At 34.8% G+C, this 24,810-nt stretch overlaps 1 protein-coding gene across 4 annotated transcripts; it reads left to right on the top strand.

Moving 5' to 3' along the window:
• Positions 1 to 617: 617 nt before the first annotated feature.
• Positions 618 to 24,695, top strand: Mct1 (Monocarboxylate transporter 1). Of its 4 annotated transcripts, none has more exons than XM_066400669.1 (8): positions 618 to 1,042; positions 2,961 to 3,017; positions 3,081 to 3,314; positions 11,886 to 12,005; positions 19,462 to 20,122; positions 21,305 to 21,825; positions 22,608 to 22,808; positions 23,102 to 24,693. In XM_066400669.1, exons 3-8 carry the CDS (start codon positions 3,197 to 3,199, stop codon positions 23,254 to 23,256), a joined length of 1,776 nt encoding a protein of 591 aa, XP_066256766.1. In that variant the 5' UTR covers positions 618 to 1,042; positions 2,961 to 3,017; positions 3,081 to 3,196; the 3' UTR covers positions 23,257 to 24,693. The 4 variants fall into 4 exon arrangements, with proteins under 4 accessions (XP_066256766.1, XP_066256767.1, XP_066256765.1 ...); XM_066400670.1 differs by having other exon boundaries at positions 3,087 to 3,314; XM_066400668.1 differs by lacking the exons at positions 618 to 1,042; positions 2,961 to 3,017 and having other exon boundaries at positions 3,024 to 3,314.
• Positions 24,696 to 24,810: the final 115 nt, after the last annotated feature.

The raw sequence follows: 24,810 nt of genomic DNA on the forward strand, positions 1-24,810 counted from the left end.
ATCTAATGGTCTTCAACGGGCAATCATTAAGAGTTGATTAAGATCGATAGGGTATATCCTACAAGGTGACTCAAAAAAAGTCAAAAAAGGGTTCCAAAATAAAATCTATACGTTTGCCGGAAAGTAATGTTATTTCGGGTTTAGAAAATGAATGACCATCAATTCACGCAAATGCAAATTTCACGGAATAGACTACAACTTTTTAAAAATGTTTATTATTTTTTTGATCTAAAACAGAGAAAACGACGGGTTTTTTTCGTATTGTTCGATGTTAATCAACCTTAATCAATTTTAATGGAGTCGAGGACCATCAGAACACCTCTCAGACCAAGCAACCAATATGGAGGTCGCCATCCTTCGCGAAAAGTTTATGACTGTTTAAATTTGGATGCTCATTTTGAACATCGTCAACATTTTTCCTTCAGTGTATTCACATATCGATTCTAAATTATCCCAATGGGCATCTTATGTTATTTAATCAATATATGAAGAAATAATTAATCCTGTGTCCTGGCCGATTGACCTGTTAGCTCAAAACATTACACCGCAAACTCTTGAGCCAACGCAAACAGCGGCTGCGCAAAAAAACATTGAAAATCAGCTGCATTTCCCAATAAATAGATTTACGTTGTGATAAGAATAGCTGTATATATCGTGTGTAGCACCTGGTGGAAAACTTCGGTAAAGACATAAATTAATGGTAGCAAAGTGCATACTGCCTTTCTTCGAAGCTTAAGCGACATGGTTAAATCACTGTGGGATTTACTTGAACAAACTTCCTCATTAAGGGGGAAAATCTTTTAGTAGGAATCACGGGGATCAGCTGATCGACAGAGCGCAGGTCATGTGCTTTCCTAATGTTGGACAAAGATACCTCCCTCGTGCAGTGATTTATCAGGAATCAGTAAGCAAGTTACAGACCTGACAATAAAAAAGAATGCTAAGCAGATTCATGAAAATGTAACTTCAGTGTCCTAAGAAGTATTTTTTTGTTAGGGAGTATGATTGAGAACTCACGTTCCGTGCAGGATCTTAAACGCAGGTAAGAGACACCTCTTAACCATTAATATTAATGACCTTTTTTCAGAACTAGTTTTAAAAGACACCATTATTGGGTGTGTTTAATGACTGAAAAGTATTTTTGTCGCCTTTTTCGTGCAAATGCCTTTCATTGTTCAAACAAGTGTCCGTGGTTTTCTAAGCCCAACTAACACTTCCTGACGGTTGCAGCTAAAACTTTAAGCAGCACATTTAGTGTTATACCTTCGAAAGCTCCAAGAACTCTCCTTCGGCATTCTTCATTCGTCTCAAAAGCTATGTTGATAAATATGATTTCTGATGTAGCCTCAAAGAATCGGGTTACATCGGGAGAACAGGCTGGTCAGGGATATTCCAAATGGGTGTCTATCAATCTTCGAGGAAATCTATGTAATAGATATCCTTGCATAATTGCAACCAAGACTGTCATGCTGATAAAATAATTGCAAAGGAAAAGCGGCTTTAAGTTTCATTTATTTGTGCTCTGGAAAAATTATTCGAAAATTTCCAATGTTTTCGAATTCATTTAAAAGCTGAAAATCATTTAGTTAGTACTCCCTTCTCGTTGATGAATCTAGACATTCAAGCTGGCGCGAGTAGCGAATTCGGGATTCGTGTCGGTCTGAGTGAGCCTCTAGCCCCTTTATTTTTGAAGAGATGGACTGACAATGCCCATAACTAACCTTAGTAATAAAAAATCATAACTATGACGTACGTTTGACAAGTGACAAAAATCCTATTAATGTTTTTCTTCTAAATTAATACCCAGTACCCAGGACACACTGCACGAGGAATCCCTAACTTCAGCCTTTTTTATAAAGTAAGACCCCTAGTTTTGATTTTTGGGGAACGATTCCTACGTTGAAATCCCCATTTTGCTTATAAATGGTGCAATATACATAGATCTCTGACGACATTCGCACCCATTAAATATTATCGGTACCGCTCTATCAGCTAAAGGGGTTATGCAGAGTGTCTAGCATAGGGATCTCGCAAACGGTAACAGTTAAATAACAAAAGAGTTGCGCATTCAAACCGTAACCTTTATACTATTATACTTTACATAGTGGAGAACGGACATTGGATGGTAGTGAAGTCCTAAATAAAACTCGGTGAATAACAGGTATTAGCTGCTATATTTTCACGTAGTAACTCTTAATCTAAAATTATTAGTAAACTTATAGGCAGAGAAGTAAGAGAAGACTGTGTCTTGATCAATCCGCTAAGTAGTCCATCCAACACTTCGCCTAATTAGAGAAAACCATCACTAAATAAATAGTAATACTGTAAGGTGGTATACGTAGAAGAAACTATTACAAAATAAACAGTAAAACTATACGATATCGGTGATATAATAGAAAAGATCTTGCTAGCCCATGCAATTCATCCCTGATCTAACAGTCAAGCTACCTCGTGGCCGGAATATACCTCGACTAGCTGATAGACAGAAACTTTAGGCCCTAATGGTATGTAATGCGGACGTAATAAGATTTTATTTAACTCATATAGACTCATATTCGACTCATAAACTGATCCAAAACCGTACATTACGTACTTGTTATATCCATAAATAATTATTATGAGAAGCTCTCAAGTGTATTGATCTCGCTATTGCCTGTAACACTAAACTGCACAGCATAGCCCAAGAAGAACCGCCTACAACAATGTGCTATTTCTTCCCTTAGATTTGAAGCGAAACAATGAAGGGGATAAAATGTTTGACATCAAACGATCAAAGGGAAAAAATCTGCAATTTCCTACCATGGAATAAATGGAGCTAATTATTGTTCCGGCTGTGTTGGACTTTTGCCTTCTTTCAAATCAAGTATAATGTACCAACAAATATTTACATTTAAATATCACGTATCTAATAATCGACAATAGAGACAATAGAAACAATGGATATTCAATTATCTTTCCAGGTCAGATACCCCATCCATGACTTCTAGCAGAGATAACGACGGTATCGCCAAAACCAAGTATGCACCGTAAAATAATACTCATTACTAAATCGTTCCGCGATTCGTTCAAGCTTAGTTTAGTTTTAGTACTCCAGTTTTTCGCTTTTGTTTGTGGAACTCGCACGCCTTCGTCCCGACGCCGCCGCCTCGGCGCCGACACACGTGTAACAGTACTGTTTAGTGTATTAGACGCGAACATGTCCCACCACGTGGCCAAGAAGCGGGACGAAGAGGAAGAAAGTGAAAGTGCCCCACCTCCGGATGGTGGTTGGGGATGGATGGTGGTTTTTGGCTCTTTTATGATCCATGTTATCAGTGAGTACCATTTCGCTATTCGATTTTAATTAAATAACCTTTCCACGGAAAAGGTTTTCTAATACTTCTAAGGACTCTAACATTCAATGCAAATTGGTTAAGTTTGATAAGCCATGAAGATTCTGAAATAAATACAGTCTTCCTTGTTTTAGGTAGGCTCTTTTTATCAGTTTAGAGGGCAAAATAAAATCTAACATAAAACTGTCAAATTTTAAGCCACTGGATTTCGTAGATAAGGCAATTTGAGAATTTTCGCTCTAATAAGATTTTCATTCATGTGTCAACCTTGATATTTCAACAATATAATATTGCATTCTCCTTGTCATGCTGAACACTCACAAGTGAATTCTAGCGATAATTTGCACTAGTGCAATTATCAGGGACAGCATATGCGACAAAAATTATTGATAGGTTTTGAGAACTTTGCACGAATGCAAATTAAATTGTACTCGTGCATTACATGCACTCTTGCATGTGGACAAAATTGTTTCTTTGCATTTTTTTGCACAAATTGTATTTAAGGAAAGAATTTCATGATTCACATACTTAAAAAATACGGCTGAAAATTTAGAAGACTTTAATTGGCAGTTGTTGCAACATTGCGGTAATTACACTAGTGCAAACTACCGCTTATTGATCAGTGATTGATTCAGTGTACCTTTCAGATACCACCAGTAAATTGTTGATATATCAAATTTGACGGATAAATGAAATTTTCTCAACAATTTCACTGGTCACATTAGAAATGTAACAATTTGAAATATTTCGAATCTTGCGTCCAGTTTCTTCGGGAAAGTTGTGATTCACGAAATTCTCTTCTTAAATAAAATTCATGCTATGAAATTCCATTGGTTGTACTCATACACTTTAAACTGAAAAAGGCACTCGTGCACTACATAGACAAAATAAGACAACAAATCTTTAAGAACTTAACTAGCATTCATGGAACCTTTTGAAAAATTATCGATAACTATCGTTACACTTATGTTACTCCTAATAATTCAATCGCTTTCGCCAATATTTCGCTCGATATATTGGTAGATATTTGACTTTTTTTATTATTCACTATATAGAAAAAAATTATGAGCTATTTTTATCAAGATTATATTTTCAATTAAGGGTTCTATGTCTGCAATTACATGGCTATACATCTATTCAAAAATAAACCTGAATATTGACATTTTATGTATCAATTTTAAAAGTGAATAACCCGGAAATAATATCATTGATCATTACGAAATTCTCAAATCATCAAACACTAGCTTTTTTTATTATCAACGAACGTGATGACTGGGTGATGTTTTCATTTTTTCGCCATAGTAGGTGCTACAGGGTGGATAAGCAGGTAAGTACAGCTAAAACTAAGAGTAATGTAAATTTTTGTTAAGGTGTCTATCCACCAAAGGAACAATGAAAAACCTTTTGTTGCCTTGTGTTGCTGTTTCTTTTAAAATTTAGAAACCTGAAACAGTATAAAGAAACTTTGTCTCCAACAAAAAAAAAACTGAAATTGGCAATATTTCAGTTTTGTTTCTCGTTTTATGTGCGGAAACAAACTTTAATATATAAATTGATGTGACAATTGTTGGCATAGAAGCCAGTAATTTCACACACAAAAAAACATGATTATTTATGCATTATTGCCTCTAAGCGCATCAATATTTGTCTGCTTTACAGAAATTACAAATGCTCAATTAACACTTTTTAATAGCTACCAAACAACGAAATTAGAGCAATAAAATCCGCAAAATACAGGGGGACGTTAATACAATAAAAGTGGTCTAAATTTAGCTAAAATCATTTATTTAAAAAAATGAAGGAAATTAAGTCTGCTCGGCATACCCAGGTATATACAAGGGGAATCAGAATTGCACGGCATTATTGGAGGTATGTATCCTCTAGTACAAAAAAAAAGTTCATACAAATTTGTATCCTATCTTAATCGATAGTGGAGTTATAGAGTGTAAAAAACGAAGAAAAAAAATTGGTTATTATTTTATTGTGCTTAATCTACGATAAATAGAGCTTTCAAGTTTTCTATTAAGTATAATAGTATATAAATATTAGGTAATAGGCCTTGCTTAATACGAGATTGCCTCTAACTATTAGGTGTACAACTTTGCTTCCGCCGTTTTTGAATAGATGTATGTAGCGGTAAGTAATGATCGAAATAAATAACCCCATGTGGGCATGCAGGAGCCTTGGGCACCTGTTAACATAACCTCATAAAAATATTAGTCTATTTGTGTCTTCATCATAAAGTTATTCGCAATTGAAAATGTCAGTGTACGAGCCAAATTCTCGTCATTTGCGGGAGGTTTTACTTTTCTGCTTCAATATGAAGAAATCTGCTGCTGAGGCTCATCGAATGCTCTCAGATACTTATGGGGAAGCCACTATTAGTGAAAGGACATGTCGTGAGTGGTTTCAGCGCTTCAAGAACGGTGATTTTCACGTCGAAGACCAACATAGCGGTGGAAGAAAGAAGGTTTTCCAAGATGCGAACTTGGAAGCATTACTTGACGAAGACTCGTGTCAAAGTCAACAAGAATTGGCACAATCATTGGGAGTGACTCAACAAACAATCTCAAAACGCCTCAAAGACATGGGAATGATTCAGAAGCAAGGATATTGGGTGCCGTACGAGTTGAAACCAAGAGATATTGACAGGCGTCTGTTCGCTTGTGAACAGTTGCTTGCAAGGCAAAGACGGAAGGGATTTCTGCATCGTATTGTGACTGGGGACGAGAAATGGGTTCATTACGATAATCCCAAACGCAAAAAGACTTGGGAATATCCCGGCCATGCTTCCACGTCGACGGCCAAACCGTCTATTCATGGTTCCAAAATCATGCTCTGTATTTGGTGGGATCAACTCGGCGTATATATTATGAGCTGTTACAACCAACTGAAACAATCACAGGTGCTCTTTATCGAACCCAATTAATGCGTTTGAGCCGAGCATTGAAAAAGAAACGGCTGCAATACAACGAGAGACATGATAAAGTGATTTTGCAGCACGATAATGCTCGACCCCATGTTGCGCAAGTGGTCAAGAAATACTTGGAAACATTGAAATGGGAAGTCCTACCCCACCCGCCATATTCTCCTGACCTAGCTCCTTCTGATTATCACTTGTTTCGATCCATGGCACATGGGCTAGCTGACCAACACTTCCGGTCTTATGAAGAAGTAAGAAATTGGATAGAATCGTGGATCGCTTCAAAAGATGTCCAATTTTTTCAACACGGGATTCGTATGCTGCCCGAAAGATGGGAGAAAGTAGTGGCCAGCGATGGACAATACTTTGGATCCTAAAGGTATAATTAGTTTTTTACAATAAAATCGCGAAATTCGGAAAAAAAACGGCGGAAGCAAAGTTGTACACCTAATACTATACAGGGTAATATATGCTCTGAGGTCTTGGTCATAAAATCCTTTAGAAAAATTTACTCGCATTTTAATATTTTTCTTAAGTTGTTAAATCTGTTACCTAAATTTTATTGCTCTTGATTTTTGGTCGAACTCTGTTCGATTTCATAAATTAATTATTTCGCAAATTCAATCAAATCTATAGACTCCAGGGTTTTCGGATTTTTTTCCCGAATTTCGCAATTCCATGATTCTTTAATTATTTTTACATCATTTTTTTAAAACTGACCGAATTTCGCAGTATTCCGTCACGCGAATATGTAATTTGTCTAATGTGAAAGGTTAAATAACCGTATAACTAAAGATTATACAATACGCACAAATTTTTTTAGAAGATTTTATGGAGCAAAACTCAGAAAATACGCTACCTTGTATAGTAATTAAATATAATCTACTCTCGTATTAAGCAGCACCTATTACGTAATAGGCATATAAAATTTGAAAACTCTATCTGCAGTAGATCAAGCACAATAAAATAAAAATCTAATTTTTTTCTTAACTTTTAACACTCTATAGCTCCGTTATCGATCAAGATCTGATATATGCTCATATGAACTTTTTTCTTTACTTTGTACTAGACAATACATATTGTGTCAAATAGAACGGTGCAAATCTAAAACGCCCTGTATAGGCCGACTATCTTCTCAAACACTGTAATTTTTTTATCACACATAGCAGAATTTTAAGAACGTTTTTTACTAATCAAATTAAATGCAAAATGCCTTAATAAACAGACATGAAGTATTAATTGCACATTTGTGAAATTTTATTCTCAATTTTCTTATGTCGTTCTGGAATAAATAAAGATTTAGATTTCTATCTCTTTTTTACTTATAACTTCAGTTTTTGTTTTTTAAATTCGATTTTTATGTTCTAATATTAATTGAAAACTTTTTTTAAGGATTTTTTCTTATACCAACTGGAATGAAAAAATAATATAAAAGGATATGTTATAAGTTGTTGTTATACAAAGGTGTACATATTGACGACTTATTAGATTAAAGTCATAAATGTAGATGATTATTTAAGTAATGTCAAAGATAAGGCTTGAAATGAATTATTGTCGTTAGAAAAACTTAATTAATCACAATATGTATTTTGATAGAGGTGCTTTATGGGCGCATTTGAGTTTTTCATCTCCCACGTTAATAAGACAAGCCACCTTTCTTGCCCTGCAAGACCGAGTAAAAAGGTACCACGCGCGGGGCGCTTAAATGCAGTTTGTGGACCCAACTGTTTTTGCATTTCTCTCTTGTCCTCATGTTTTGGACAATCAAAATAGAGCTGTGGTTTGCCTTTAAAAATCATCGAATGCTCTTCAAATTTATAGGCTGTTAAATACAAAAGTTAAAAATAACTGTTAAAAACACAAGTTATTGTTATATCTCCAAAACGAAAGAGACTGTGATTTTATTTTTTTTAGAAATAGATTCAACTCATAAAAGTTCCTTAAAAAAGTGTGAATCATTTCTCAATTCAACATCGGGTTGACGAGCTATAAGGTTCTCCTGCGAATGATAAGAAGACAAGGAAACGTGTATAATTTTTTTAATATCTCTGACATAAAGACATCGGAATTTCAATAGAGAACCCGGATAACACCTTAATGTTCAATATGTTGGTGCATACAAATTTGCGGGTTTTTGCACGCAAACCAAGAGAAACTAAAGCCTAACACGTTACTTTACGAAAAATTTTTAGTTAAAATACGATACAACACCCGGGCATGCAGTTGACAACTCCCCAGACTTGTAATATGCTTTCATCAAACTTTTTTTACTAAATACAAAAGTAAAATTAAAGCTGATATCTCACGAAACAGCAAAAAAATTTTAATTTTTCAGATGTTTTTATAATTTTCCTATCCGATCGATTTCAGCGACCATCAGCTGAAGACTTCTGAAAGTTCCCCCGGCCTCGCGATTCTCAGAGTTTCGTTGCGATACTCAACCATATCTCGCGACCCAAATTAAACAGAAATTATTTTCGACAATTGAAAAAAAATATGTAAATTTTTAGTAACGTTTTCGGATCAAGGTCATGTAACACTTTGCGTCTCATACCCACAAGCGTGCTGTTTGTTACCAACCGTCAACACGGTTGGTAACAAACAGCATGCTTGTAGCCTTTTAATTTCCTTTTATTTTTATATGTGTACTAAAAGTATTTTGAAATCGATTTGAAATGAATGTTGAAACGAACACATAAAATTGGAAGAAAAACAAAGCTATGAATAACTTGCGTTGACTTTGCCAAATTTATTTCTATTTTACACTTCTAAATATATCTGACAAAAGGTTATTAAACGCAATTGAAAACAATGCAATTCATAAGATAACGGGTGATCATTGAAACAAATCTCCCAGTAAACGGTGATTCGTAAATATAGGACGTTGATTAAGCCATTTGTTATTTACTATCAAACATCTGACTGACAACAGAAAATAAATGAATTTACCCAAGAGTCGCCTCTGTTATTTCAACACCTATATGAAGTTGTTTTAATGATTAATAACCTGGTGTTATTTATGGTTATAACTTATGATCTGAAAAAAGTTAAACTTTATCAATGTCTAAACGCAAATAGCAAACAACATTCTTACAGAGCAAAACAATAAAAGCTTTGACTGAGAACTCTTGGCAGTTACTTAACAGTTTTCATTTCTTTTCTATTACTCGCGTACTGAGCGAGACAAAAAATTTACGTCACAGATGTACGTTGGAAGACATTGCGGCTGTTCAACTTTTCTGTCAAAAAAAGCGATATTATGGTCCTTTGTTATTATTTAACTCTTTAATGGTTTTATCAAAGATACACCTATTTTTCTTAACTTTCTAAAATGAATATAAATATTGAATTTGCAACTGTCAAAAATATGTCAAAAATTTTGACACATGCCAAACTAAGAAAAATAGGTCATCAGATAGATCGTTATAAGGTAATTTATATCAAATATTCCTATAAATTTGAGGAGAATTTTAAAATTGTAATATTTAAGACTCATGGCCAAGAGAAGCAAATTTCATTCTCAATCTCCCTACAAACAATGTGTGGCAAATATCTTTCTTTTTTTTTTAGTGTTACAACACTTTTATTGTTGCGAATACATATACAGGGTATCTGTATAAAAAGACAACTATAAAATTTAGACATATAAAAAGAGAACAATTATGGAACAAGAAGGAATTGTAGCTGGTTTCAGGAAGCACCATAGATAATCATCTTGAATAATGCAGGATTGCTTAAAAGAAATCTATCTACCAAAGTTATCTCTTTAATTTTTAAACGGAAGACCTACATTGCTGGATATTGTAGTGATTGCGGAAGTACCTATTTTCGATTCTCATTCAGAATGACGCAATTTCACAGCAACCATGACGTAAGTCCCGTTATTAACAGCACCTCAAACCGTTTAAAAATTGAAAGTCTTTGTAGAAGACCGCCTCTACCATTACACGTTACATATATATATATATATATATATATGCGCATACCATTATATCTACTGATGGCTCACAAATTATATTACCGACACCTATTATAAGTTATGTTGGCGATGAACTATCTTCATACCGAAATAGCAATTTAAATACTATTCAGTCTTGCACTTATTTTGTAAAGGTTTTATGACAGATTGCTGGCAAATTTGTTTTATAATCGATTTACCAAAAACCAAATATACTTTTGGAGTAAAAAAAATATTATTTAAGATTTTATAGCACTTCTTAATACTATTTTTAATAGAACCCTGTATATTATTGAATATTTGGAAAGAGCATGTTTTCTGAATTACCTTTTTACAATTATTTTATAACGAAACCTCGTATATTATTGAAAAAACATGTTTTTATAATTTCAAATATGTGTACCATATTTCTATTCAGCCGTTTAGACATTTTTAATTGTTTTGGGATGGCGTAAGAGTGTCTTACGGTCATCAATGAAGCAATGCAAATGAAATTATTTCTACATGTTTATATTTCAAAATTAAATCAAAAATAATAATAATACCCTCGTAACCCTAATAATATTAATAACTCAAATCTTAATTTTAATTGTTGGGAACGAAAACTCGTTAGTTAAATTATACTATTATCAGTTATGGAGATTAATGCTATGTTATGTCTTCTTCAACGAATGAATTAATCAACATCATCTCAAATCTTGTATTTCTTCTTATCATATCATTTCCACATTATTTCTTGCTCACTTACCATAATATTCAATATTCAATTTTAACAGCAGATAGGATCACCAAATAGGTACTAAACACGCATAAGATAATTGACCATAACGTCCTGCATTATCAAAACTTGCCAACAGTCTATGTATATTTACCTATTTCGAAATGGGGCTTATCATAAAGGTTATCCCATTAAAACAAACGATGTTTACTTACTTCAGCGTAATAATATGAAGATGCAATTACATTCTGAAGTAATTACTTGAAAATTAAATTAGTTAATTACTTTTACCTTACGCATTATCTAAAAATATTCCCATAATTGTGTACCAGAAAAATAACAATGCATTAAGATCTAAGTATGTACATCTCACTGTAAACGAGATAAAGCTTCCTATGTGGTTTGTTGTTTTAAATGTGGTTTTAAATTATCTATTTAAAGCTTTTTTGTTACCAATATGATTTGAAATGGTGTAATATTCTCAGTGTGCGAAGTGCCTATTTCACACACTGTTTTTAAACAAAGCTGGCTTTAAATTTTAGTTTTCATTCCAAAATACCATCTGTTGTATATATGTGTAAGATGTTGCTTGCAGCTCGTGTACGAAAGCTCTTTGATGGATTCGATAGAACATTTCGCTTGGCTACGCCTTGTCAAAAACTTCATTTACCAAAGTACTATTTTGCTCACCTCGTACGAAAAAAACATCACTCCTGAGAAAAAGGATTGTGCGAGAAAAAAGAAAAGAAATCTGATGTGTTATTTTAGCAATTAATGATATTTTTGACAATTTATTTTATTAATAAATTTATTCACAAAAAACCCGACAACCGCGATAGGTGACCAAATTAAGAAGTGATTTTTTTGTCACTTCTTGCCATTTCTCTTCCCTTTTGCAAACTTAAGTTTAGAATCGAGGCCAAATCATATACCTGAAATTATTTTTTTTTTTAGCTGATGGTGTTACCTATTCATTCGGGATCTTCTATGATGAATTTTTGGAGTACTTTCAGGAAGGCAAAGGCCTAACGTCATGGATTTTATCTCTACTTGTAGGAGTAACACTATGTTCAGGTAAGTGAATGCTAAATGGGACAATTGCGAAACGCCTAATTGAATATACTTGCACGTTATTCCATCTTACTTCTTATTAAACAGATACTTTTCCCTTGTAAAAATACTTAATGGACAGTGACAATTTGACAGATGAGTGAGGTTAAAAATTTAGTAAATGTCACATTATGTGAACATTATTGGTTCAGGTTGTACAGTGTGTCCCAAAACTGATGGTAAAAAGTAATAGGGCGTACAGGGAACGTTAAAATGGTGCCAGCACTTCACATAACTTTTTCACCGATCCGGTTCCTTAACGACTAATACCAGTCACCAGCCCCTATTCTGTGAAAATCATATTCATTTTAAGGTCCCGTTAAATTTTACGTTATAACATAAGTGAGAACTTTAACCTCCGAGGGCTCAGACCTCTGCTAGCATTGAACTATACGATTTTTCTCATTGACTTTTTGGGGGGAAATATTTGAAATCTAACAAATTATACTAACGAAGTTCTTAGATTTTAAATATTTCTCTAAAAAAATCATTCAGAAAAAGAATACAATGTAATATCTGTAGGGGTATTAGCCCATGGAGTAGATGCTTCTGTTACCCTCTTCGTTAGCAGGGTGGCTTATGATGCTTTGCGATTGGAAGCAGTGGGTTATTTTGAATCCAAAGATTTCTTCAAGTCATTTGAAAATCCTCCAAAAGAGATCTGCTTTCCTGATGGATAGGTTCAGTCTCAACTTTAGAGGTTTCTCCAGATTTGCCTAGGGCGGTTAAGATCCCAGAGAGTAGTGAAGATAGCACTTCGATAAATTCTGCCTCTGGTGATAGGCTTGTAGCCTCAAGGTTAAGTGCCTAGCTATTCATCCAAGATGCTAGCTCGACTGAAAGATATATAATAATCCAAAAGATTGATTGAAGTAGATACGAAAAGGATCACAGAGAAGACTGAGAAGGGTCCTGGTTCTTGTTACAACATGATCCTCCCGAGACTTGTACAAATCGGCCGGGAAAGCCTTATAGACACGTCATATACAGGGTGGTACATTTGCAGAGGCCACTGGCTGTGTCTCCGAAATTGCAAATGGGAGAAATTTTATATAGAAATCTTGTTAAGGAATATAACCAGGGAACATATTTTAAAAATGTTTTCCCAGTTGCAGCGATTCTCAGTTCTATTCGAAATCAGCGACATCATAGAATTTTTGAAGGACAAGCCGTATATGTGGCAATGTTTGAATGCAGCCTCATTACCCGAGAAATTATTATCTTTAAAACTAGTCATTCTCGAGTAAGTGGTCTTGAAAACTCGAAATATTCGCTTTTTCTGGTTTCGTTATTACATACAAATACTCCTATAATACAGTATAAAGTTATATATGCAGTATAAGCTTATACATATAGTATAAGCTATAGCTGGTTGTTACAGACAAATACACACATTTCTTATAAAAAATAAATTATAAACTCGATTGTCGTGAACTTTTCCAGGTGGGCCAGTGAAAATATCTAAAAACTTCCTCTTTGCATCGCAAATTCCCTGCAAGTCCCGAACTAACCTGAACTAACCTAAACTGAGGGCAGATCATGTCGATTACAGTAAGTTGATTTATTTTTGTTTACAGGTGTCCGCACATTAATTGATATCCCATCTATACACCCAGGTATTCCAGGAAGTCCTGTAATCTGGTTAATGCTCGTCATAATATTGCATCTGGAGTATGTACAGGGTCTTCACGAGAGAATGCATCGGCCATTTAACTTTTTTATCTGAAGATTTAGTGTTTAATCTCGAACTAGTGGACTGTATTAATTTTAATTTTCTGCTTGAAAGAACGCACAAAAATAACTATAGCCCGATTTATTGAGACTAAAATCAACTTAAAACTTCTTGCTCTTACAGCTTGACCATCATATTGCGATACATAATATAAGCGACGCTTAGAAAAATGTCTCAAATACGAAAGTTGTATCGAATTTTCTCAAGAATTTTATGGCGTTTCGTAATGAGAAATTTAGCTATCAGCGAAGATATTTTGATGATCACAAGACGCAATCAATTTTGGAGCTCCCAAGTTGGTTCAATGGTGTTAACGGATTATTTTTGTGGAAAAGAAATTCTTCATTTACGTTTCATCCTGTATTTATAATATCAGAATGGAAAGTCTCATCTATAGACACAGTAACATACATAGTATTCTATTTAAAAATAATTAAGTTTTAGGTATTTTTCGACAAGACGATGTCCGACACCATAAAATTCTTGAGAAGATTTTATACGACTTTTATATTTAACACATTTTTCTCTGTGGTCAGATAAAAAAGGTAAAGGGCGTGTGCAATCTCGCGTTAAAACTCTGTGCATGCACACACACATACCGGCCAAAAGTCATTTTCTATATTAATCTTGTGTTCTTCTGTTCTTGGATAATATATGACTAATTTCCCATTTTCATGTAGAAATATATTAGTACGTATTGTAATTCTATCTATTGTGGCTTCATCCAACTGAAATCTTTCTTCAGCATCCCTTCACATAGAGCAGCGAACCTAGAAAACGAATCCCGTTACAAATCTCAATGCTTGCAATATTATGGAAATACTTTGAAAAAAAACATATGCTTCTCTGCTGTAATTCTTGGGCTGCCCCCATGATTCTCATTCGAGTGGCTTCGAAATATTGGGCTTAATGCGAATCCTAATATTAAACATTCCATAGCCGTTGGTTCCATCCTAAAATGGGCTTTAAACTAAAAAGTAATGATAAATTTCCAATTGATGTTATGAAACGTTAAAATATGAGAACATTAATATACAACCGTATTTTGGGTTTTCCTGCTCTCTAGTTACTTATCTGACGAGTTGAAAACTTTCGCTTCACATAAACATAATTTTTTTTCTTTTATTTTTTTTCCGGTATAAGATTGAAATAGTCTTCATCCTCATTACTGCTTGAACTTGCTGCGACATCCTCAGTAGTTTGTAAAAAATATTATTATTTCAAAACGTTAACTCCCGTCATTTTACCCTTAGGGCTGACGGTGAACCGTGGGGAGCGGGCCTAAAAATCATGCACTGAGGAGTAACCTATCGAGCACAAATAGTTCTATAAGAAAAGACAACTCTAACATTGTGTGGTATTAGATTTCCTCGAAATCTGACTAGAAACGGTTCATCAAGGACAACCAAGAGCGATCGGTGAAACCTATAAAATATGGCTTTTGGATTTCCTGTTAAATTGTATCCTCTTCTCTTAGGGCATATTATCATAGGTCTACTCTAGCAGAGAAGTAAACCGATTCCGGACCATCAGAAACTGTCAGAAATGTCCATAATATACTGGTCAGGACTCGTTACACATATTTCCGACTGGTTCTGAGGAGCGGCAATGGGGTTATACATCAGTTTTTTAAAGACTCTAATCAATACGACGCACTAACGAATAGCTTATCTCACATTCTAGAGCTATCTCACGAATTGATGTACTTAGATTAACTTCTACCATAGTTAAAACATCGATTTCTTTGTCTTCACTGAGAGTAAAGTGTTGTTCTTCATCAGCATTTCCCGTTTTCATTTTATTCACTAATTTTTTTAAAATAGTGGCGGCTTGGATAATTTCCAAGCGGAAACCTTTCCGCATAAACTCACGCAGCATTGGAAGGCCGTTGACGACATTCTCCAAATACTAACATATCAATTTTTTCATTATTACTGCAATTTTGCATTTTTTATAATTCAATTCACTTACGTTTTTAAGATTGCACAATTTCTACAAGTAGAAATATTTTATTCTTTTGTTCTGTCATTTGGAAAGCGGTCATATCGAAGGCGGCCATAACGTATTCCACGGCCAACGTATTTTTTTCTAAATTTGAACGTTTTTAATGAATTAACGATTTATTTCTAAATGAACTCACGTTGTGTTTAGTATCAAAAAATTCAGAAAAAATATTCTTTCAGAAAATCGCGATGAGCCACTATGATACCATTTGAAAAACAGAAGATAAATGGGAAAAACTGTTTCTCGGTATTTAAATTGCTCATAAAAGCAAAAGTACTCAATAAAATGACAAATTCATATTTTTTCCCATAATTCTGACCTAAAATTGTACCTAATATGTACACCTCAATGGCGTAGCTCGATACGAAAAAACGCCAAAAAAAATGTTTTTTTTAATTACATATTTTTAGATTAGAAATGACTTCTAGATTCTAAAAAAGTCGAAATTTATAGGGTATTATATTTAAAAATCGAAAGTTGAAGTCATTTCCGGTTAAACCGGAAGTGCTAGATAAATGTCATTAATGTCAATCAATCGGCTCTACTGTCATATAGCTTCCTTCCAAATTTCAACTTTCTAAGTTTAAAAACAAAAAAGTTATAAGGGCGAGCCACCTTCTTGGCTCACCCGGTATACATGGTCGATCGCAAATGGTGCGATTTTGACTAAAAATCTATTAGCACTTTTTTATTATTTTGCAGAGTACTATCGCCCACTGAAATCTCTCCATGATGATATAGTTACAATGTGTATAATCCCATTGGTTTTCTTTTCTGTTGTTGCATCAAAGTTAATGCTACAAATCATGCGTAAGCCTGTCAAATTTAATTTTACTCCATACTCATATTCATAAAGTGCTTTGTAATACATATATATATAGGCCACTTATGAGACACCTGTTCCGCAGATAATTTGAATTTTGATAATTAGATGTATTGATTGCTTAAAAGTCCTTTTCGAGGTCCGCATCTTAAATATACTATATGTATATGTATAATATATAATATACCATAATATATGTATATGTTGACTCGTCAACAAAGCTTCGATTGTACCTTTCTGATACATTGTTTAACACTGGGATGCAGGTAGTTGTCTTTTGGCGTAGCATTCCGCTTTTTCTGAGAAATTTCTCAAACTCGTTCTGCGGAATTCACCATCTTGGTTATTCCGAAAAATCTTCATTCAACTTAGCTTTCAGAGAATATACAAATGTCGGTTCATTATAGTCATCTATCAACAATAATGTATGTATGTATTAAAACTGGAAAACTACTATCGATAGAAGACTCTCGAACACACTGCTGAATTTTATTCTAAAATCTTTAAAATATTGCCCTTTGAAATTTTGCTCTATCTTCTACAACAGTCGAGTGCGAGAAGTCTGAATGGAAGATTTTTGGAACACGTCCTGTATATCAAAAACGATTTATGTTAGCCATGAAATAAATAAACCATACAATTTTACTTAGAACCCAGACACGAGAATATGCAATCTTTCGTTTATCTATTACCAATTTGCTTAAATCCCAAAAATCCATCGAAAAGGCGCCACTCTGTACATTCTCGCGGGAAGATCCTGTACAAAAAATATGTGTAGTATCGGGTTTTGATACTACTGTAGATATAGGATGGTGTTTATATCTTATAATAAAATCACAGATAGGAAAGGACTATAAGTATGCGTTTATTAATGTAAAGTGAACAAAAGAGAGTATAAAGTAACTTGTGAGTTTAGCGAGCGCGGACGAGACTTCTGAGTTACCAACGACAACCGAACCCAGAAGAAAAGAGAGCTTGTATATGCCCTCCAAAATCTTAAATACTAAAACCCATGGTGATAAACCATGGGCGTACCCTGGCTAGGGTGCCGTCTGCACCACCCGCCGCATCAAACCGTTATATCTTAAGCTGGGAATTGGAACTGCCACTATAGGGCCAACGAAATTTATCAAGGGCAATTCAAATGCCGACAAAGTATATGTCGGAGTAACTTGAGAAGTATTCTCCATTTTTTTTGTATTTTGTATATTGCTTCTTTTTATTAACAGAAAAAGAAAGATAGAAGAGACAGACAAACCAGTTCACTATTCCACGACCGCTCTTCTTCCCATCAATCTATTAACTGCCCGTTCTTTGTCCTTCTTGTCTCAACTTTCCCAGTTCTGGTGAGTCCTTCAGAACCATGGGAAAAGTACCTGCTAGTCCCTATTACAAAGGAACCAATAGTTTAGTGTCTCCCAAATAATTAGCACACATGGCCACTTAAGCGCGCCGTGGCAATAGTGACCTCGTTCGACAGTGCTTTGTCTTCAGATGGCCCTGTCAGCCTGCTCTTCATCTTATTGTCTATCCTAATGTTACTTTTACACATCTTAAAAACTAATAAATCTTCGACATATATTACAAGCAGTTCCAATGCCGACCCGGTTTATTGCGGGGATTTCCAACACCGACAAGGCATGGCATGGGAAGTTCCCATGCCCCAACTAATGCCCACCAGAGTCGTACCCCAGGGGTATAACAATCTTACAGTTAATTCCTACTATCTAATATGTATCCCATTTAACAGTAGCACCTATCTACAAGGGGCGCGATCCTACATATGGTTGATATTTTACTTGAGTTTCTGGAGCTTGAAAGATAATATGCTATTACTCTTATTGCGATCAGTAAGTGTGTCACAGAAATCGGTCAATTTCCTAAGGATTTTTAAAAAAGAAGAGATAAAATAATGAAATTGCAGACGTGGTCTTATTACCTAGATTTACTTCATTACTAAAAGGCTTTTGTGTTACATCAATTTTTACTGATGAATGACCATTTTTTAAATGGATCTGGAACATAACGATTTCCATTGTGTACAGGATGTTTCATAACACTATGTCTTATTTCATTTGATGAATCTATACATAATTCTATATAAAAAGTTGTTATAAATCAATGTAAACAAATGCTTCGTTGCCTAGCTACTGGCCGTTAAATATTGTATTTTTTTTTGTTTTTACCTTATTACTAATCTCATCGATTTTTTTAGGCATTTTGCTCAAACTTTGTTTACATATTACTCATTATGACCGACAGCTTTAGCCATTCCGAGGGCACCTGCACACTCACAATTTTTCAAACATCGCTGTTCATTTTTGAATTTCCTGTTCAATATAGATACTTTTACTAACATTTTTCTTTAAAATCATATACCGGGCGAGTCAATAAATGAGATAAGCGACTATGTCTCTGACTCCACTTGGTAGACGGTAGAAACAACAATCAAAATTGAATATCGTAAATCGTTGATTTGTCATAACAATACACAAAGCGGCTATTTTTAATTTTTAAAATAAATACGGGGTGACTCAAAGGAAATGGGTGTTCAATAATAGTTCTAACGCCCTGTATAGATTCGCCTCGAATAATGATATATTATTATGAAATATCCTATGGAATTAGAAAGCGCAGTTCAAATAAGCTGTACATATTGTAGTATTATTCAGGATAGTGACTATCTAGATAGAAAACTGACATTCATCCAAAGAACTGTAGTTCATTTCCCATCGAACATGCAGATGGTTTTATTCCACGTATATCGTTAATCTTCACCTAATAATATTAGTTATAAATAATTATTATTTTTGACTAAGCGATATTTATCTAGGCATATCCAGTAACTTGTGCATTTTCAGGTCCAATATCGAGTTCCTTAGTGAACCGATGGGGATGCCGTCCCGTGACCATCGCCGGAGCAATTCTCGCCTCCGTGTGCATGGTAATCTCTTTCTGGGCCCCAAACGTCATGACCCTTTGTGCCACTATCGGCATCGGGGTGGGTTTCGGTTTTGGCCTCATATATCTTCCTGCGATAGTGAGCGTCACAATGTACTTCGAAAAGAAACGTTCTTTGGCCACAGGAATAGCAGTTTGCGGATCTGGACTTGGAACGTTCATTTTCGCCCCAATAATCTCCAAATTGCTGACAGAGTACGGATGGAGAGGCAGCATTCTCATCATAGCAGGAATAGTAATGAAGTGCATCATATTTGGAGCCTTTTTCAGGCCTCTAGAAAGCAATCATCTGGACAAAAAAGAAGAATTGCTTTTGGTAAAATCCTGCGAGGCTAAAGTCGATATACACATTTCGGAAAACGATTTCATGCACTATTCACCGATGCACTTAAATGGGAATAGCCAGATGCAGAGGCCGCATAGTGTGGCACATTTCACTTTGCCCAAGACTTATAAGCATGAAACAAATGGGAATATTGCTGGAAAGGTGATGCCCTGCGATGTAACTAGATTGGCTTTAAGTCAGCCCATGCTTACTCAGTCCGAACAACACCCCTACAGGTTGTCAAAACCTACTTATGTACATATAGGGCATACTACCTTAAATATTTCAGGGGTTTCCAAAATATCACCCTACGTAAAACACATAATCTTTATTTTCAACATTTTTTAAAACTGATGTCACCTCCTTTGCATCAATCCTCTAGGTAAGATGGAAGCAATCCATTAAATGTTTTAAGAGAACCTGCGGGTGCGTAATGGCCCAACTTAAAGGTCGTTAATTTACTCGTGCAAAGATAGATAGATACCAACCTGGGACATACTTCATCTTTCGATCGAGTAACAAAATCTTCGGCGGCACAGCCCATGAGTGAGATTCGTGCAGATTCAGCACTTACGCAGCGTATGAATTTCGAATAAACCACACCATATTCAAACCGAAATCTAACACTACCTTCAAAAGTTCACGGCACGGTGAAGTCACTCCTTATAAACTGAAAGACCCGAATACTTCCAGAAACCCCTTCTGTGAATGAAAATGGCCCTCCCAATGTTTCGGAAAGCAGTAATTTCTAGTTATTTTAGGGGAAATCTGATAGATAGGTAATCGCATCACAGATAGTAGTGAAATAATGTGTTTCATTATGAGTCCGGAAAATAGCATTTTCGGGCGCGCGCGCGTAACCGTTCGGGTTCGGCTGCGCTAATGCCGGAAGACATGCGAGCACGGGAAATGCTTTTCAGACGTCTAATTAACAATATTTTTCATTATTAGACCTAAAAATGATAAGCAATACCTCTACTTGAGTTACTTGTACCAAAAGTTGTTTTTTGGATTTGGACACAATTTTTCAAAAAAATTCTGCTGTGCATATTTATCGGAAAAATTGACTCTACAAAGCAAACAATTTCAATTAATTCGACGCTATGATCGCTACGGAATAGTATCTCATTTCTCCGAAAAGAGGCCTCAAAACTATGCTACATCTAGTTCTTTTAAATCATTAGTCTATTCGAGCAGAGTTTAAGTTACTTTTTGCTGCTAAATTTCCAGCAGTTTGTGATTTCTAGAAGGTTGATGTAATTTTATTATAAATATGTTTAACAAATTTTCCACATGAAAATAAGTTAACGTGTTTTGCGATGTCGATATTTTGTAGGCGACCATTAATATTGAGGATGGTATGTTCATGTCGAACCCTTGTATGAAAATCTCACATACAATATTAATATTTGTTGTAGACATCACCACAGCAGACATCACGGGCCTCTAGACCGCCCAGACATCTTCTACCAGGGTAGCTTGATGAACATCCCCTCCTATAGGTCTCGCCTGGACCTCAAACCTGGAGAGTCCGGATTCGCAGATCGCAGGCACTCAAATTACAGCTGGAAGAAACATCACGTGTGTAATAATGAGGACGATGAGGAAGAGAACAGAAAATTGTGCGGGTTAATGTCCTGTTCGCCTGAAACCAAAGACACATTAAGTGAAATGCTGGACTTCAGTCTCTTCAAAGATCCCATTTTCGTTTTATTCTCCATGAGTAATTTTTTGACCAGCATTGGGTTTAACATACCCTATGTGTATTTAGTGCCTAAAGCGAAGAGTCTGGGCATGGATATTAACACAGCAGGAAGACTAATCTCCATCATCGGTGCCGCAAACACCATTGGAAGGATCGTATTAGGTTACCTGTCGGATAAGCCTTGGGTGAATCGACTACAGGTGTACAATTGGTGCCTCACTATTTGTGGTGTAGGTTAGTAGACTTATTATGACCATTAGGTATAAAAGATGTCCCAGCAAATGAGTATTGGATGCAAGAAAGTAAAAAGTAGAGCGATTCAATTCAATTTGCATTAGGCAAAATTTTCTTATTTTCATTCTAGAGGAACTTCTAAAAAATCCCAAAAAAATAAATCAAACAGACTTAAGTCTGGTCTTCGTGATGGTGGTCTCTCGAGCCTTCAGTATTTGAAGATATATATCCTCTTTTTGACCCACAGTGAGAATTTTTAGTCTTCCATTATTTGGTTTTGAACGAAATAAACTAGTCTCATCCAGTACGTCATAAAGCCGCTTGAAAATTCGATAATCTGGTTTCTATTATTGGCATAAAGTTCCAAATACCTTTCAGTAGTATGACAATTTTAAAATTGACTTGCGCATAAATACAAACTACATTTCTCATCTCAGTATTAATAAATCGATGATATTCATAAATCCTTGACGGCACATCGAAAAACTTAATTGAAAATATGTCGAAAACGGTTAGAGAGTAAGTTTTTTACAGAACGCTTTTTTGATGTGGAAGAGTTCAGAATTCGTAAAAATATTGAAATTATCAACACTGATCAAAAAGTAGCATTGGAACAGAGATTTTGAAATAATTTGTCGTGCCCAAAGCCCTCATTAGAAGCAATTTCAAGCCGATAATTTAAATGAATCGCTCTATTCTTTTATGCTCTAACACGCTTGACTCATTTGTACTAATGTTTCTGGAACACCCGGTATTAAACAAAATCGAAACTTCTTTTTCAGCCACGTTTGTCAGTGCCTTCTGTTTCGCCTTCTATTCACTTTCAATCTACAGCGCTGTTTTCGGATTCACAATAGGGGCATACGTGGGTCTTACATCAGTGATTCTTGTGGACCTCTTAGGGCTGGAAAAACTCACCAATGCCTTTGGACTTCTGCTACTATTCCAGGGCATCGCCTCTCTTGTAGGACCGCCAATAGCTGGTATGAAAAAATATTTTTTTTGTACTAACCGAAGAAAGAGTAGTTTATTTAAATTATGAGACTGTACTCATACTCATGTTCACAACTCACGCCGAAATTAAAATAAAATTGCGACAATACATTGTTAGACGATTTGATTAAACTGAAATCTGCCAAAAACCCAAGACACACCTGTTTAATATAATAAAATAAAAATGGCGGAGACGAGGTGTAAAATGTTTTTATTTATTATTTTAACTCATACTTCCTTATAGTAAATTATCACAAATTAGAAAAATTTATAATGTTTTCAGGAAGCCTCTACGACTTAACCAAATCGTACAATCCGGGTTTCTGCTTAGCAGGATGTGCCATTGCTCTGAGCGGTCTGATCCTCTTTCTGATACCGATAATTCAACGGTGGCAACTCAGGAAGTCCAGCGAAGCCAATAACGAAAGGGATATGTAACATTTGCTAGACCTGCTTAGAACGTAGAGAAGCTTGTATTGGAAGTTTTTCAAATTAACATACACCGAGCTCAAACTATTTAATGATATTAAATCAGGTATACTCGGTCAAGTCGATCTTTGTTTTTAGTTGTGCATTTTACTCAAAAAGAGTGATTTTCTTTCCATTTTTTAAATTTGAAATTTAATGAAAAATCAAATTAGAGGGCATAAACTACTGCTTTTCTATATGGGATTGAAGACTCGAGATCACCAAATTATTCTTCTTGTAGAACAGATAAAAATCAATATTTTTAATTAAACGTAAAAGTTTTTAAAATTTCAAAAAGCACCAGAAACGGAAGCTTTTTTCCGATTAAACCAACTTGAGGACTGTTTTAAAGATAACATCAGTGCCATATGGCATTAGTAAATAAAATAAAAAATAGTTGTTTTTATTTAAAAATTATTGTTAAGGTCGCCCTGTAAAAATGAAAATTGGTATAAAAACGCAAAACTAAAAATAAATATCCATGGCATAACAATTCACGGTCCCAAGAATTTGTTTAAAATGTGGACAAATGACTGAATTGTTTAAAATTATTTCCAACTTTTTTTGAGCTCTCTGTACCTACATATGTAAATAAGAACGTGTATTCGGAAACATATCTGAATTACGAATTTTGAAGGATTTTACATAAAAATTGCCTTGCACTAAGAATAGAGGATTCTCCATGAACTGCTTCCATCGATCATGGAAAAACCATTAGGAAAAATCCGAAAATTGCCCACGATACGAACGTCGACAGGGGCCAACGCGCCTACCTTATTTCTAAGATGACGGCACTTCCAATTGTGGAGGAATTATACTACCTTCTTTTATCAACACTTCCAATTATACTGGAAGAGGATATCATTCTTTTTTTTTGTCATGTGCTAACTTTTATATCGTGCTGAATTTTCGATTTTTTTTCCATTTATGATTTTCCATTCGATTGATGTAGTACCCGGACGACTACCCTGGTTAATGCTACTGGATTCGTGAGATTTATAACAATTCTTCTTCATTCCAAATGACTATCGTCTGTTACAATGACATAGTGATATAAGCTATAGTGGAACTAATTTAAATTTAAAAAGAAATAAAAATATATATGAACTCATATACTTTTCTTTTTTGTCTCATATATTTTTTTAAGATAAATTGATAAATAACTAAAATTACACTAGTCTCATTTTTAAGTTGACGCATAATAAGTTAGAAATAATGGATGGTTTTCTAACTTATCACTGAAGGTTTGATCAGTCAAAACCGGCAAAATTATTTTTCAATAATTGACCGGTCAATTGGTCCAGTCAATTGACCATGTATAAGTCTAATAAAAACAGAAATCTGCTTTTTGTAAATATTAAATGTTTTATTTCATTTTTTTACATACAGAATGTTAATTTAAAAAAATTGTTATACAGAGTATTCCAATTAAAATCAACTATAATTTCCGTTTTAAGCGAGGCACCTTTTGACATAAAAATTAAATGTGTCACGCTCATCTTCTTTTTTCAACACCATTAATGG

The sequence above is a fragment of the Euwallacea similis genome, chromosome 21 (assembly GCF_039881205.1).
Source record: "Euwallacea similis isolate ESF13 chromosome 21, ESF131.1, whole genome shotgun sequence".
In the NCBI taxonomy this organism is placed as follows: domain Eukaryota; kingdom Metazoa; phylum Arthropoda; class Insecta; order Coleoptera; family Curculionidae; genus Euwallacea; species Euwallacea similis.